Source organism: Stegostoma tigrinum, chromosome 19 (genome assembly GCF_030684315.1).
Source record: "Stegostoma tigrinum isolate sSteTig4 chromosome 19, sSteTig4.hap1, whole genome shotgun sequence".
Taxonomy (NCBI): Eukaryota; Metazoa; Chordata; class Chondrichthyes; order Orectolobiformes; family Stegostomatidae; genus Stegostoma; species Stegostoma tigrinum.
In genome coordinates, this window is record NC_081372.1 from 18,489,082 (window position 1) to 18,504,199 (window position 15,118).

The window sequence follows — 15,118 nt, forward strand, 5'->3', positions numbered from 1 at the left end:
GTCTCTAGGCTGCCTGCGGGCCACCCCTTAAAGTTATGGGGAGTCCTAATCTAGAGGGTATAGGGTTTAAGGTGAGAGAGGAAAGATTTAAAAAGGGACCTAAGGAGCAACTTTTTCACGCAGAGGGTGGTGTGTGTAAGGAATGAGCTGCCAGAGGAAGTGGTGAAGGCTGGTGTAATTACAACAGTCGGATTGCATCTGGAGGGGAACTATGAATAGAAAGGGTTTAGAGGAATAAGGGCGAAATGCTAGCAAATGGGACCAGAATAGAAAAGTTGGACCAAAGGGTCTGCGCTGCGCATCTCTATGACCGCATTCTGCCTGTGCTATGTCTGCAAGAAGTAAGAATCTTAAAGCTGAGCTGTCTTGAGGATTTATTGAAATGTACAAAACAATTAAATGTTAAATGTTGATTGTCAAATTATGGCCAACTCTCACTTCAGCAAGCATGTAGGTCAAATGAATAAATTTCTACTTAATCTGTAACTAATGGAGTGTTGCAGGGATCGGTTCTGGGTTCAGTTATTCATGATATATATTCATAACTGGGATGAGAAAAGTGAATGTAGTATAGCCAAGTTTATGAATGATACAAACAAAAAGTGGGAAGGCAGGTGGTGAAGATAACAGAGCTTGACAAGGGGCATCGACAGGTTTAAGTGAGTTGGCAAAAATTTGGCAATTGGAATATAATGTGAGGTTACGCACTCTGGCAGGAAGAACATCAAAGCTGATTTTTTTTAAACTGGAGAAAAATTGCTAAAAGCTAGAGCACAGAGGAATTTGGGAATCCTCATGCATAAATCTCAAAAAGCTAATATCGAAGTTCAACAGGTAATAGGGACAGCAAATGGACCATTGGCCTTTATTTCAAGGGGAATTGAAAATAAAAATAGAGACGTCTTGCTAAAACAATACAGGGCACCGGTCAAACTACAGTTGAAACACCATGGAGCATTTTGTACTCCTTATGTCAGGAAAGATACACTGGTTTCCAGAGGAGGTTCACGATCGAGGTACTATCTTATGAGGATAGGTCAAATAGATTGATCATGTACCACTGGAGTTCAGGAAAATGAGAGGCAATCTAAATAAAAATACAAGATTCTTAGGGGATTTGATGGGGTAGATGCAGATGGACTCTCCCACAAAGGGAAACAACCTAAGACCAGTGCATATAATCTAAGAAAAATGAGTCACCCATTTCAGACAGGGATGAGGTAGAGTTTCTTCTGAGGGTAGTGAATCTGTAGAATTCCTTCATGCAAACGGAATAGATGCAAGGCCCTTGAGCATATTTGAGGCTGAGATGGACAGATTTTCAATCAGGAAGGGAATCAAGGGTTGAGAGGAAAAGCGGTGAAAGTAGAATTGAGGGTTATCAGATCAACCATAATCTCCCTGAACGGCACAGCAGATGTGATGGGCTGAATGGCCTATGTTTTGTGGCCTTAATCATGACTGCTGTTGTCTTCTTCCAAATGTGACATCATTCTCTTTCAGGAAATGTTTCAAATTGCAAGAACCACATTGAGCTCACACAAAATTATCGATGATAAAAGAATAATTTTGACACTGTCAATTGTTTGCGTTAAAAATCTAATATTGCATTCTCTCTTCCTGCAAGATGTAGCTACTAAGAGGTTGAAAGCCAGGAGGAAGCACATAGAAAATTTTTAAAAAAACTTCACAGTACAATCACCTGTCTGGTGCAAATGTTCCATGAGTACTGATGCAATGTACTCCTGGCAGTATATATTCCATGGTGAACTGTTCATGGGGTATGAGATATACTTTGTTCTGCAAACAAATAACAGAAATCAGTAACAGCTTGATCCTGTTGTTATTAAATTATGCTTGAAATCAGAGCGCTTGTTCTTTCACTAGAAATGGCCGTTGCTAAGAATCACTAATTTCTAACGCCTGCAATGAAAGTAAAATCTGTGATCACATATCAGCATAATAAAATGTGAGGGTGGATGAACACAGCAGGCCAAGCAGCATCTCAGGAGCACAAAAGCTGACGTTTCGGGCCTAGACCCTTCATCAGAGAGGGGGATGGGGTGAGGGTTCTGGAATAAATAGGGAGAGAGGGGGAGGCGGACCGAAGATGGAGAGAAAAGAAGATAGGTGGAGGGAGTATAGGTGGGGAGGTAGGGAGGGGATAGGTCAGTCCAGGGAAGACGGACAGGTCAAGGAGGTGTGGCTTCCTCTACATTGGGGAAACCAAGCGGAGGCTTGGAGTCCGCTTTGCAGAACACCTCCGCTCAGTTCGCAACAAACTACTGCACCTCCCAGTCGCAAACCATTTCCACTCCCCCTCCCATTCTTTAGATGACATGTCCATCATGGGCCTCCTGCAGTGCCACAATGATGCCACCTGAAGGTTGCAGGAACAGCAACTCATATTGCGCCTGGGAACCCTGCAGCCTAATGGTATCAATGTGGACTTCACCAGTTTCAAAATCTCCCCTTCCCCAACTGCATCCCTAAACCAGCCCAGCCCAGCCCAGTTCGTCCCCTCCCCCCACTGCACCACACAACCAGCCCAGCTCTTCCCCTCCACCTACTGCATCCCAAAACCAGTCCAACCTGTCTCTGCCTCCCTAACCTGTTCTTCCTCTCACCCATCCCTTCCTCCCACCCCTAGCCGCACCCCCATCTACCTAATAACCTCATCCCTCCTCCTTGACCTGTCCGTCTTCCCTGGACTGACCTATCCCCTCCCTACCTCCCCACCTATACTCTCTCCACATATCTTCTTTTCTCTCCATCTTCGGCCCGCCTCCCCCTCTCTCCCTATTTATTCCAGTTCCCTCTCCCCATCCCCCTCTCTGATGAAGGGTCTAGGCCCGAAACGTCAGCTTTTGTGCTCCTGAGATGCTGCTTGGCCTGCTGTGTTCATCCAGCCTCACATTTTATTATCTTGGATTCTCCAGCATCTGCAGTTCCCATTATCACATATCAGCACACAGGGATACCAGTGTCCTGTGAAGATAGGTTATAATTCTTCTTTCAAAAAGAGAGTTCCTACATCTTCATGTGTACAGGAAATACCGTTCATCTGTTGTAGGATTTTAAAGAAAATTTTCAGAAGATAAACATAGAGTACTATAACAGAGAGCTATTAACACAGAAGTAATGTGTTAAAGCTCAGTATTACGGAATGTTTTTAATGAACAACTCTATGATTAGATGTTCCGAGTACGGTACACTGCTAAAAAGGGAGAAAAAGCCAGGAAATAATGGGCCTGTAGGAGTTGTATTTAACACTAAATGCAATGAATTCTGAGGCTTCTTTGACTGGCGCTGCCTGATCTGTGGGACCTAATGACCAAAAGATGGCACTCGGTGAATGTGGAACAGGATTTTAAGAGTTTCATCCCGGGAGAATGGTTAGGCAGGATTTCTGCTTTTTTTAAAAACCACAAATTTAATTCAGCAGGAGATTGACTTAAAGTTAGTCAAGCCAGTACAAAGGGTTGAGGAATTTTAAGCACAAATTATATCCAACAGGTCAAGTTTTTTGTGACCTTCTGTGCTGGTTTGAAATAAAATTTGCACCAAGCCCAAGCTTCGTCAGTTGATTCTATCATGGTGTGGCGGTGCCAGTGTTGGACTGGGGCAGACAAGGTCAGAAATCACACCACACAGATTACAATCCAACAGGTGGTTTTGAAAACACAAGCTTTTGGAGCTTCAGTCCAACACCTGAAGGAAGAGCGAGGCTCAAAAAGCCAGTGTTTTTAAATAAACCTGTTGGGACTGTAATCTGGTGTCATGTGATTTCTGACCTGATTCTATCACTAGTGAGTTCCTGCTAACTTGAGCCCCCTTGCGTCTAAACTTCAAGTTCTTCACTAAATTTTAAAGGAGCTTTTAAAGGTTGGGTTTACTTTACGAGGAAAATAATTACTGCACACCAATGTCACTGGTAAATGGTTCTGGGTTGCGTTTTAAAATTATGTACAATTAGATAAAATCTAATTGAAAGTGCTGGAGAAACTTAGTCACTCAATCTGGTGACTTTCGTACTGCAGATGCGAACATTTCATGTCCAATGACACTTCTTCAGTTCCAAAGAAAAATCTTTGGACTTGAACCATTAACTCGGTTTATCTCTCCACAGATGCTTTCAGACCTGCTGAGTTTCTCCTGCATCATTGTTTTCTAAATTTCAGATTTCCAGCACCTACTGCGCATTTTAAAAAAAATTTAAAATCAGCTGTTGGGCTAAAAACTGCAGCAATAATGCCCCAGCAAATTGGTCGCAAATGCCCATTTTCAGTCTTAGCTACTGCAGAAGCTCAGAGGCAGTGGCTGGCTAATTCCTTTCATGTAGTAGTGGGAAGAAGAGGAGAACAGTGCATTTATCTTTACATATCTCACATTTCCCAGTGATGGGGTTAAGCAATGTGCTTGAAGAAGTTCGACTGCCTGCCCCACAGAATGATGCATGTATACTCTGACAAGAATTAACAGCATTTGCTGTCTTCGAGTGGAGACCCAAAATAAATTTGACATATAATCTTAACAAACCTTAAAGAATTCATATGAAAAATAAAAGAGAAAATGTCTTATTTTCTGGCATGTATAGCAACATGCAATTTTTAAAAATGCTTGATGCAACAATCAATACAAATACAAGAATAGACTATTAACAATATTGAATGTGTAACTAGTGATTTAAATACAATACTAGCCTTTGATTTACACCCCAGCATAGCACCTGCTAGCAAATGCTATCAGGTTTCAGCAGCTCCTCAGTAACTGCTCTACAATGTTGTTACCTTTCTCTCCTCAAAATCTAGCAATTGTGTTAAGGACTTGGTTCCACAGGAATTGAATGCCAATTGGTATGTCACAGAAGTGAGTTCTGGCCTCGTGCATGTCTGAACAGTTTACAATAACCTATTCAAGTGTCCAGGTCATAGAATCCCTACAGTGCAGAAGCAGGCCATTCAACCTATTGAGTCTACACCAATCATCCAAGAGCATCCCAAACACCACCCCATCCCTGTAATCTCACATTAATCCCACATTTCCTATGTCAATCCCCTAATCCTACACATCTTTCGACTGTGGGAGGAAAACAGAGCACCCGGAGGAAATCCACACAGACACAGGGAGAATGTGTAAATTTCACACACAGTCGCCGAGGGTGGAATTGAACCTGGGTTCACTGGTGCTGTAGGGAAGCAGTGTTAATTACTGAGCCACCATGCTGGGTCCTCAAAAGTTGAACCAGATCCTGACCCCTTTGGCCAGTAGGAATCGGCGGCTTTGTTGCTGGCAGGGACAGAGTTTGCAAGGGGATACAGTGAAACATTCTCCTTATTGTAAAACTCCCTCGTGTTAGGATTTTCAGGTCACTGTAACCGTCTAACTGTGCATGGAATTACTAAATATCAAATGCAATTAACTCCTTTCCAAATCATGGAGGTAGCCTGTAACACTAACTTTTAACATACTTGTTCTCCGATTGGGTTCTGTGAAAGCTAACTGGACAGGCAAAAGCAGAGAGAAAATGATTAGGTTTGATTTTATTGCACAATCTCTTACCAGAAGGATGTTGGCTGAGTCAGCAATGATCTGCAGTTCAACGTTGGTTGGTAATTCATACACAGCGACGCGGTTCAAAGAATCGATTGCAACCCCGTGACACAGAAAACTGGAATTAAAAATAAGCTTTAAAACACAGGTGGTGGACAGCAAAACAAAAATTCATTCAAGCAGTATTTGGTCCACAAGTTTGGAGTACAACCCAAAGTCTTCACTTCTTATAAGGAATGTTAAAATCTCACCAGAAACACTTCCGATTCTTTGCCTATTTAATTTGCCATGCAGTAGGGGAGAGGTAGGGAAGGTCATGGCATGACATAACCTGAAATATCCAGGTTCAGGCTATGGTGAGAAGCTCATGTAAGGGATTGAGATTATAGATAATGAAGAAATCACAAACATAGATGCAGCTCCCAGTTCTCAGTGATTCTGTGCTTGAGAACTCCAAATCTTTTCTAACTCATTTGTGGAATGAGTGTGTCACTGGTTCAGCCAGCATTTATTTCCTAGCCCCAACTGTCTACCAACATGTTGCATCAACTCCGTGCAGTTTGAAAATCCATGATGGCTGTCAAAAGACACACAGCATTCATTGATTTATTATCAACACACTTTTCGCAACTTCTTGGGATCTTTCAAGCAAAATTGCAGTTTTCACCAGGAATATTACACAATATGTGACAAACATGAGAAATTATGGTGGTGTTGCATGCACCAAATTAGAACATTTGTATTTAAGAGCATTTTTCTCTCATAGATTCGTATCAATCTCCCTAGTGATATGCCACCACCTGGCTAAAAGTATGTCACATATCCAGGCTTCAGCAGTGCAACGTAGGAAAGATCCAAAGAGTTAAATGGGATCCCACTTCCTCTGGGGAACAGTATTTGGGTTCTGCTTTGTACCTCCCATTGAAGACACATTCCATTAAAGCAAGTGACATTTCTGAGGTTCATATTATATCTGAAAGCAACACCTAGTTTCATGTGAAGTATCTTTAATACAGACCTCAAGATTTAACTCCTTACGAACTATTACACTGGCAATTATTCTCCTTGACATCTTTCTCAGTTCACATCAGCATTAAAATTTTCTTTCTTGCTGCTCTGAGAGACATTGACAGAACTGATGAAAGGTCTCTACCCAAAATGTTAATCGACGTTTCTTTTTCTTATTCCATTCCCTGGCCAAACTATCTGGATTACTCCACATAGCTCATGTTGCTATGGTGCAAGAAATCCTCGAGATGGTGCCAAGGAGAGCCACAAGACTAATCCTTAATAATGAACTAAAGGGAGCAATTAGAAAAAAAAAACCAGGGCTTTTCAGTCTCACCAAAGTATATGAACCAGTTACTTAAACAAGAAAATAAACGTTGTTCAGTGCACCAGTGTTCTTGGGAATGAGGGCCTATACTGAAGGTGAGAAGGACAAGGTTAGGATAGACAAACCAAGAGCTGTTCTTGGAAAGCAATTCAAATATACCATCACACAAATTGTTTGAGACTAGAATGTCTTCGAGAAACAGTTGTGTATTGAAAGAACATCAGGGTTTAAGCTAATTTTGCTGAAGTAACTTGCTCATTCCATTGAAGCAATTGTCTCAGCATTTTTGGACGCTGAATTTCAGATTCCAGCCTCGAAGGATTTTCTTCTTCTATTTCATGTGCAGATGGCTTGGTGCAGTTCCTAGTCAATCAGTAAAAATCCTCACATGGCTTTAATAAACTACTAGTGGCACAGCAGATATTCTAAAATTAATCGCAATTTCCAAATGCGGCACAGGACTGGGCAATTTCTAATGAAAACATTGGTTTGGCCAGTGGAAACAATGACTGCTCTTCTTCTATTGATAGACTGCCGCACTATTTATGGTTCTGTCAATGGGGACCAATTTCTCCCCATCCCAGAGGGTCGCACTACTAAAAACAGTCTTGGCAGCAGAATTCTTTGTAGCTTCACAAGGGCAACTGAATAGACACAGGAAACCCTCAAAAAGCTACGGGGAGAAAAGGATAGGTGGGATTCAACCTTTTTCAGGGATCCAGCAGAGATATGATGGAATGATAAGCTTCCTTTAGTCAGTGTTAAACTCTGCAACTGTAGAAGATTTAATTTTATAGTAGGGCCAAGAAAAGAAATTGCTGGCAAAACTCAGCAAATCTGGCAGCATCTGTGGAGAGAAAGCAGAATTAATATTTTGGCTCCAGTGACCTTTCGTAACCCTTCTGCTTTCTCTCCACAGATGCTGCCAGACCTGCTGAGGTTTGCCAGTAATTTCTTTTCTTGGCCCTGCTATAAAATTAAATCTCCAGCATTTCTAGTTTTGGTTCTGATTTCCAGCATCTGCAGTTCTTTGCTTACTTTTTTGACTTGGAAGTAGTGCTTGGAGTCCTGAATGGTATGAAGGGAGGAGGGAAAAGCGTAGAGAAGGTGTGTTGTGCCTCACACGTTTGCATGGAAAGTTGGCAAACAGAAGATAGTGGCTGTTGAGGAGAATGAGGGGCGAGCCAGAGCAGCACACAGGGAACAATCCATTTGGAATACTGAACGCATTGAGCAGGGAAAGACATTTAGTGCTGGCTTCATGCTGGAGCTGGTGAAAATGGGAGAGGATGATCAATTGAATATGGAGGCTGATGAGGTGTGAAGTCAGCATAACGGCAACCCTATCATGGTTCTGGAAGGCAGCAGCGGTGAGAACATAAGTGTATGAAATAGACTGGACACAGTGGATGACTCAGTCCACCCTGGTCAGGGGAATCCTCAATTTTTTTTTTAAATCCACTTGTGGAATGAGGGTGTTGCTCGCTAAGCCAGCATTTAGTGCCCATCCTAATTATCCTGAGAGCAGTCAAGAATCAACCACATTGCTCTGGTTCCAGAGTCACATGAATGCCAGGCTAGGTAAAGATGGCACATTTCCCTCGCAAAAGGACATTAGTGAACCAGATGGGTTTCTCCTGACAATCGCTTCATGGCCATCATTAGACACTTAATTCCAAGCTTTTTAAAACTGTAATTCAAATTCTACCATCTGCCATGGTGGGACTTGAACCCTGGTCCCCAGAACATGAGGTGAATTAATAGTCCAGTGAAAATATCGCCTCCCAGTGAGAAAAAGGAAGACAAAATAGCAACTCTAGTATGAAAGGTTACGTTGTCAGAACAAATGTGACTGAGACAGAGAAACCACGGGAACAGAACGGAATCCTCACGGGAAGCAGATAGCATCATCATCATAGAATCCTTCAGGTGAGAACAGGCCATTCAGCCCAACGGGTCCACAGTGGTCCTCCGAACAGCATCCCACCCAAACCCATCCCCCCTACCTTATTTTTTCCATGGCTGACACACCTTACCTACACATTCCTTGGCACTACAGGTCAATTTAGCTTGGCCAATCCACCTAACTTTGGACCATGGGAGGAAACCGGAGCACCTGGAGGAAACCCACACGGGCATGGGGAGAATGTGCAAACTCCACACAGACAATTGTTGGAGGGTGCAATTGAACCCAGGTCCCTGCTATTGTGAGGCAACAGTGCTCATCACTGAACCACCATGCTGCCCTGAGGTGTGAGGAAATACAGGGTAGATGTGGGCATTTGTGGATATTATGATAACCTATCTTCAGAAATGCAGACAAGGAATTGAACAAAAGGTTAGAGGTGGACCAGGTAAAGATCAGAGAGGGCTGGAAAAAATGACATTTTCTCGTAACAAATGATAGTAGAACGTGGCACAAATAAGAGGCATCAATGTACTGGGGAAATAAGATGGGGGCTGGTGAATAGGACTACAGACAGGAACAGCAAGTGCTACAAACAAAAAGATATTTTGTGATAATAACAATCAATTTTTACACGAACAAAATAAGCGTGGTTGAGGGTGAAAACATTCACAGCCAGGCTGAGGCTGGGGACTGGTTTAGCTTCCTACCAAGGAAGAAGCAGGGAGCTGTCAGGCTGGCTTCGTGGAAGATGGTGATGCTGAGAGATTGGAACAAGGAGAAGGTTAGGGCCAGGAAACTGAAGTGCGGTAGGGCATCTGAAGAGTCTTTTTTCTCTCCTTGTTTCTCCCTTTATCTGCAAAAGCAGGCTGTAGCTCCTGTTGTACTGGAGAACTTGCCAGTGGCTCTCCAGTTTTGAAAGTTTTCCCAGCCTCCTTAATTAAATGAGGAGCATCAAGGCCCAATCCAAAAGCTAAATGATGCCCCACATTTCATCATTTGCCCCAACTAATATCCACAATACAGATTGTGATTGCAAAGTTGAGTTTATCCATTATTTTCAAAGCACAATAATTGACGCGGATTACTTCTGCATGACTGTTACTTATGCTTTCCCACGCATGTGAACACATCTCTGCACATCTGGCTAACTGCCAACTGTTATCTGTAATTTTCAGTATGGACACAAGTATGCTAATGTTGACTTTAGAAATGAGTGGTTCAAATTCCTTTTACGTTCCTTTCAAACTCATGCCAGATTTGATCAGCCCAGGAATTGAAAATCAAAACTCTGCAGATTACCAGGTCGCTCTTTGTAAATCTGTGTCACAGCTTCTTACCCTTTAGCTTCCAGCCTCCCAATTAGGATTGCTCAGAAAGGATTACCCTAACTCATGGCTTTAAGACACAAGAGTTGGATTTTTCCCACGCTTTGTTGACAATGGAAGAAAATTTGATCCAAAAGTCTGAAAAGAATATCTAATGTATGCTGCATTAAATGGAGGATAAATGCTTTGGGATCAGTACTACCAATGAAATTAGCCATATAGTTAATTGTGAAAGTAATGTGACTCATGTCATCCAGCTTGATGATAGGGTTTTCTATTAAAAGACACAAGGACAATGTAATCCCAACTGCTTAGCTGAAACAAGCTAGCTGGCCAAGAAAAGTACCCAGCTCACCCACCCACCCTAAAACCACTGGAAATCGATTTGTTATGACTCCCTATAGAGCAGGTGGTGAGGATCTGGCTGAAGTGTGACGCATTTTAAAGTATGTGCATGTTAGGCCCCAAACATGGAAGATGATTTTCAGTTTAAATGCCTGAGTGAGAAGTGGCAGTGTGCTTTCTGCCCAGAGAATCTAACAATTTGATTTAATATTGCCACATATACCCAAGTACAGTGAGAAGTTTTGTTTTGCATGCAAGTCCAGGCAGATCATAATGTACGAAAAGGATGGCAGCCAAGAGGCGGAAAGGTTCAGTTTAAAAATCTTAATTTTCTTATATGGGATGGCCCGGCTGTCATTCATTGAGACTGAGCACCACTTGCCATCAGCTTCAACTGGAATGAGGCTCGTGTGTTAAAATGGGATCTTTTGTTTAGCTGCACCGCATGAGTATTGAGCTGACACCAAAACTCGCCTCAATAAAAACTGCCCATCAGTCAAAGTCCCAGCCTAAATATTTGCAAAAAAATGCAGATTAGTCTGCAATAATAAACCGCAGACACCGTCAGCATCAGAACATGATACAGACCGCTCAAGGAGAAAGCTCAGCATTTGGGAAATATTTTCAGAGGGCAGTTAGCAGCCATCAAACACCTGATCTATCAACCAATTCAAAACACAGACTTAACAATGTGCAAATAATGAAGCTATAAATTTTTATAAAACATTTAGTCTAGACATTCTAGTGGACTAGTGGTAGCGCCCCTACCTCTGAGCCAGAAGGTCTGGATTCAAGGTTCACCTGCTTCGGGAGGTGCGTCATAACATTTCTGAATGGTCTGATTTAGAAAATATTGAATCGAACAGGGATTCAGTGCTGACCACTTTTGTTGTGCAACAGTTTAAATGGCAAGCGATGAAATGATCCTATTTTTGACAGTGCTTGTTTATAACTCAGCATGGATAAGCCTTTGGCCTGAGGAATTAGGTCTTTCGGCACACGTCCAAAAACTTGCCCTGCCTCTCTCAAGTTCCAACACGTTTCCATTTCTTTTTCTCTTCGAGAATCCCAGAATCAAAGATTTGTTGTGGCACAGAAGGAAGCCATTTGGCTCAATGTATCTGCACTGTCTCTCCAAGGAGTATTATGACATACTGCCACTCGCCTGCCTCTTTCTCATCTCTTTGAACATTAGATCTTTACAAGTGAACCTCCAATGTTCTCTTGAATGACTCCGTTGGCCCTGCCGCTACCACATTTCCAGGCGGTGGATTCTAGACCTGAGCCACATGTGTGAAAATGTCGTTTTCTCACATCGCCCTTACTACGCTTGCAAATTACTTTAAATCTACGCCCTTTTGCCATCATACTTTTACTCCTTCAAAACTATCCTTATAATCAAAGTTTCTCATCCCAGGAACCATTTTATAAATTCCCTGTGCTCTCTCCCCAATGTGTTCACATCCTTTCAATGGTCGGTGCCCAGACTGGACACAATATTCCACATGAGCAGTAACTAGTCTCTTGTATTAGTTTAGCATAAACTCTTTGTTCTTGTACTCTATGCCCCTATCAATAAAGCCAACGATACAGTGAGCTTTAATGACTGCACTGTCCACCTGTCCCGCCATCTGCATTGATCTGCTCACATATGCACCAAGGTCACTCTGTTTGTGCATCACACACCTTCAACACAATTATTGTAGCCCTATTTTACATCAGCTCTCCAATTTCTGCATCACATTTGAAGATGGCATCAACCTTACAGTTCTTCGTACTGAATTCATCTGCCACCTAAATGCCCACTCCATCAACTTTTCAACTTGACTATTGTTGCTTTGGTTTGTTTCGTTTTCATCTTCAGAGTGTGCAATGCTTCTTGCATCTCCTGCAAACTTTGAAATTACTCCCTGCACACCAAGGTTCAGATCAAACCTTTAAAATTCCCTCCAGCCCGAAAATATCCATTGACAACACTATTTCCTATCACCCAGCCTGTTTTGTATCCACGATAATCAGCCTCCACCTAGTTGACAAGAAAGCTGTGGATTGGATGCTGAGGTGAAATAATTATAGAATCACCTACAGTGTGCAGGAGGCCATTACGCCCATCAAGTCCACACTAACCATCCAAAGAACAGCCTCCCCAGACCCATCCTATCCTTGTAACCCTGCATTTCCAATGGCTAATCCACCCAATCTGCACATTTTTGGCCTGTGCGAGGAAACCGGAGCACCCCGGAGGAAACTCACACAGGCACAGAGAAACTGTGCAAACTCCACACAGAGAGTCACCTGAGGCTAGAAGTGAACCTGGGTCCCTGGAGCTGTGAGGCAGCAGTGCTACCCACTGAGCCACCGTGTCACTCTAGGGTATAAGTTAACTATTTCTAGCATTGAGCTTCTTAAAGTCAGTTGCAATGGTGTGCGACAATTTTCTCATTTCTCTTTTCCGCATTCTTTGGCATTTGTTACACAGCGTAGCCATTTGTTTTCGATATTGTAAAAGTTAGTATTTACTCAAAGCCAACTACACTCACGTTTCTGACTAAAATTTAGATGAAACTATATCTTGAAAATCACAAGATGTAAGCATGTTCTAAAAATATTTTCTATAGTTTCTAAAAGTTACATTCTGTGTGATTTGTCTAAGAAGGCTTTTCAAATATTTAGGATCCTCAGCTCCAACAACTTATAGCTACCAATGGCCCTCTGGGATCCTGCTTCTGCTTCCCTTCTCTCTGATCCCAGTTCATCTTCCACTTGCACCTCTCCACAGTACATTCACTATAACCTCTGACCTTTCACTCTCCCACGCTGAATGATCTGTGCTTAGCAATGGATCCAGTGGTATTCCTTTAAACTCCCACTTCAATTAACTTTGGGCTCAGCAAGACATCAAAATCTTCTTCCATTGCCTTAGAAGTCCTCTCCAACCCCACCCCAACTCAATGGGCTCTTTTGTCCATCTACAATACTCTCCCACCGGCTTCCTATCCACTGCTCCCTGGCAGATATGTTGTTTTAGCTAGTTTCTGTCCCACTGAAAACATTTCTTCCTTTCTTGACCATCTTCTGACCCATCCCACCCCTAATGTCCAGTAGCTTTCCACCTATATTTCTTCTGCAGTTTTACGTTCATCATTTTCCAGTTCCCTGACCACCATCTCACTATGAGCATCTAACCCCTCTACACCTCTTCTTCCATGAGGATGGTCTAAGGGCTATCTGTATTTTCCTTTGTTGGGGGCCAGAACAGTTCCCATCAACCACCACCCTCCTGAGCTAGCTCTCATTGAATAATTTCTTCTTTAACTTGTCTCACTTTCTTGATAGGAAGTGTGGCTGTGGGCATCCACAGGAGCACTGGGTGTGCCCATTAGGGTACATTTCAATTTCAATTCTAACTTCCACCCTCCTCTCACCTTTGCATAGCTCATTTCTGACACTATGGAAAATTCCACACTAACATTCTTTCCAATTGCACTGACTCCCACAGCTACTTTGACTATACTTCTGCATATCCTGCTCCCTATAAGGACCCCACTTGACCCTCCAATTTCTCAATCTCTATTCTGATGTAGCTACTTTCCACAATTCAGACAGGTCTTCCTTTTTCCTCAACGAACGAAAGCCTACCCACTGGGGTTGACAGGGTTAACAATTTTCTGAACTTCTGTCCTACCCATTCATTTCTTCTCATAATGCTTAACCTTTGTCCTCACTTTCCACCTCACCTGCTTCCTTATTCTCAAATCCTTCCTGCCCCACATCTTGCACTTAACTTTCCCCCAACCTCCAAACTGTTCCTCAACTAACCTTGTGTTCCATGGCCTTTCTCACTTTATCACCATGTGGAATGTTAGCTGCACGTTTTTCCATAGGTTTGAAGTTTTCCATCACTCTCTGTTTTTATCACAAATCTCCAGCATCCGTGGTATTTTGCAATTAGGGAACAAAATGGAATTGTTTTTGTCAGGTCTCAAATATCCCAACCACTTTACCTGTATTTGCAATAATTCAGCCTGATGGTGTCTGGCTGCTGTTGGCCTCCTAGAGCATTCACATGGACACTGATGCTTTGGCCTGGATCTGTCTCAGTTGCATATTCAATCAGCACCACATAGGTGCCTGAATGTGGAACTCTCATCACCATCTGGACATTAACCTTGCAAAATAAAGACATTAGGTGACGATGTCTGTTGCAGATCTAAGGGTTTTACTTTCAGAATAATTCCAGGAAATTGAATAAGGATGCATTTAAAAGGAGAAACGGGAAATAGGAAAAAACACCGTATTCCATAGGCAGAAAGGTTCATAATTAAAAGAGACAGTATTAAGGTGATGGGCAAAAGAACGAGAGGAACAAAATGAACAATTGATTTTTGAAAACCTAAGTGTATTCAAGAGTGACATGAACAGCTTCCAGGTTCTGGAAACAATGGTACTGGTATAAAAAGCCAGCTGATAAAACCACAGCTAAATGATGGCATGGGCAAGTATCACAGTGACATAATCCTTTAGCACAGAGACTGTAAAGTGTTAGCCAGAGGCTCACAATGGGGGAAGCGGAATCTCCAACCACTGTTCTGCCAATGAAAGAGTCACTTGTTCATCCGTGAAAGTGATACAAATGCTAAATAGGCCAAC

The 15,118-nt window shown here is 42.5% G+C and overlaps 1 protein-coding gene across 4 annotated transcripts in view; it reads right to left on the reverse strand.

Moving 5' to 3' along the window:
* The window catches only part of lama5 (laminin, alpha 5), a 296,732-nt gene that overhangs the window by 101,871 nt on the left and 179,743 nt on the right, over positions 1-15,118 (reverse strand). For all 4 annotated transcript variants that reach the window (XM_059652756.1, XM_059652755.1, XM_059652754.1 and 1 more), the window contains 3 exons: positions 14,473-14,636; positions 5,563-5,671; positions 1,703-1,800 (listed from right to left, as the gene is read on the reverse strand). In XM_059652756.1, the coding sequence (XP_059508739.1) occupies positions 1,703-1,800; positions 5,563-5,671; positions 14,473-14,636 (371 nt within the window). The remainder of the gene's footprint in view (positions 1-1,702; positions 1,801-5,562; positions 5,672-14,472; positions 14,637-15,118) is intronic.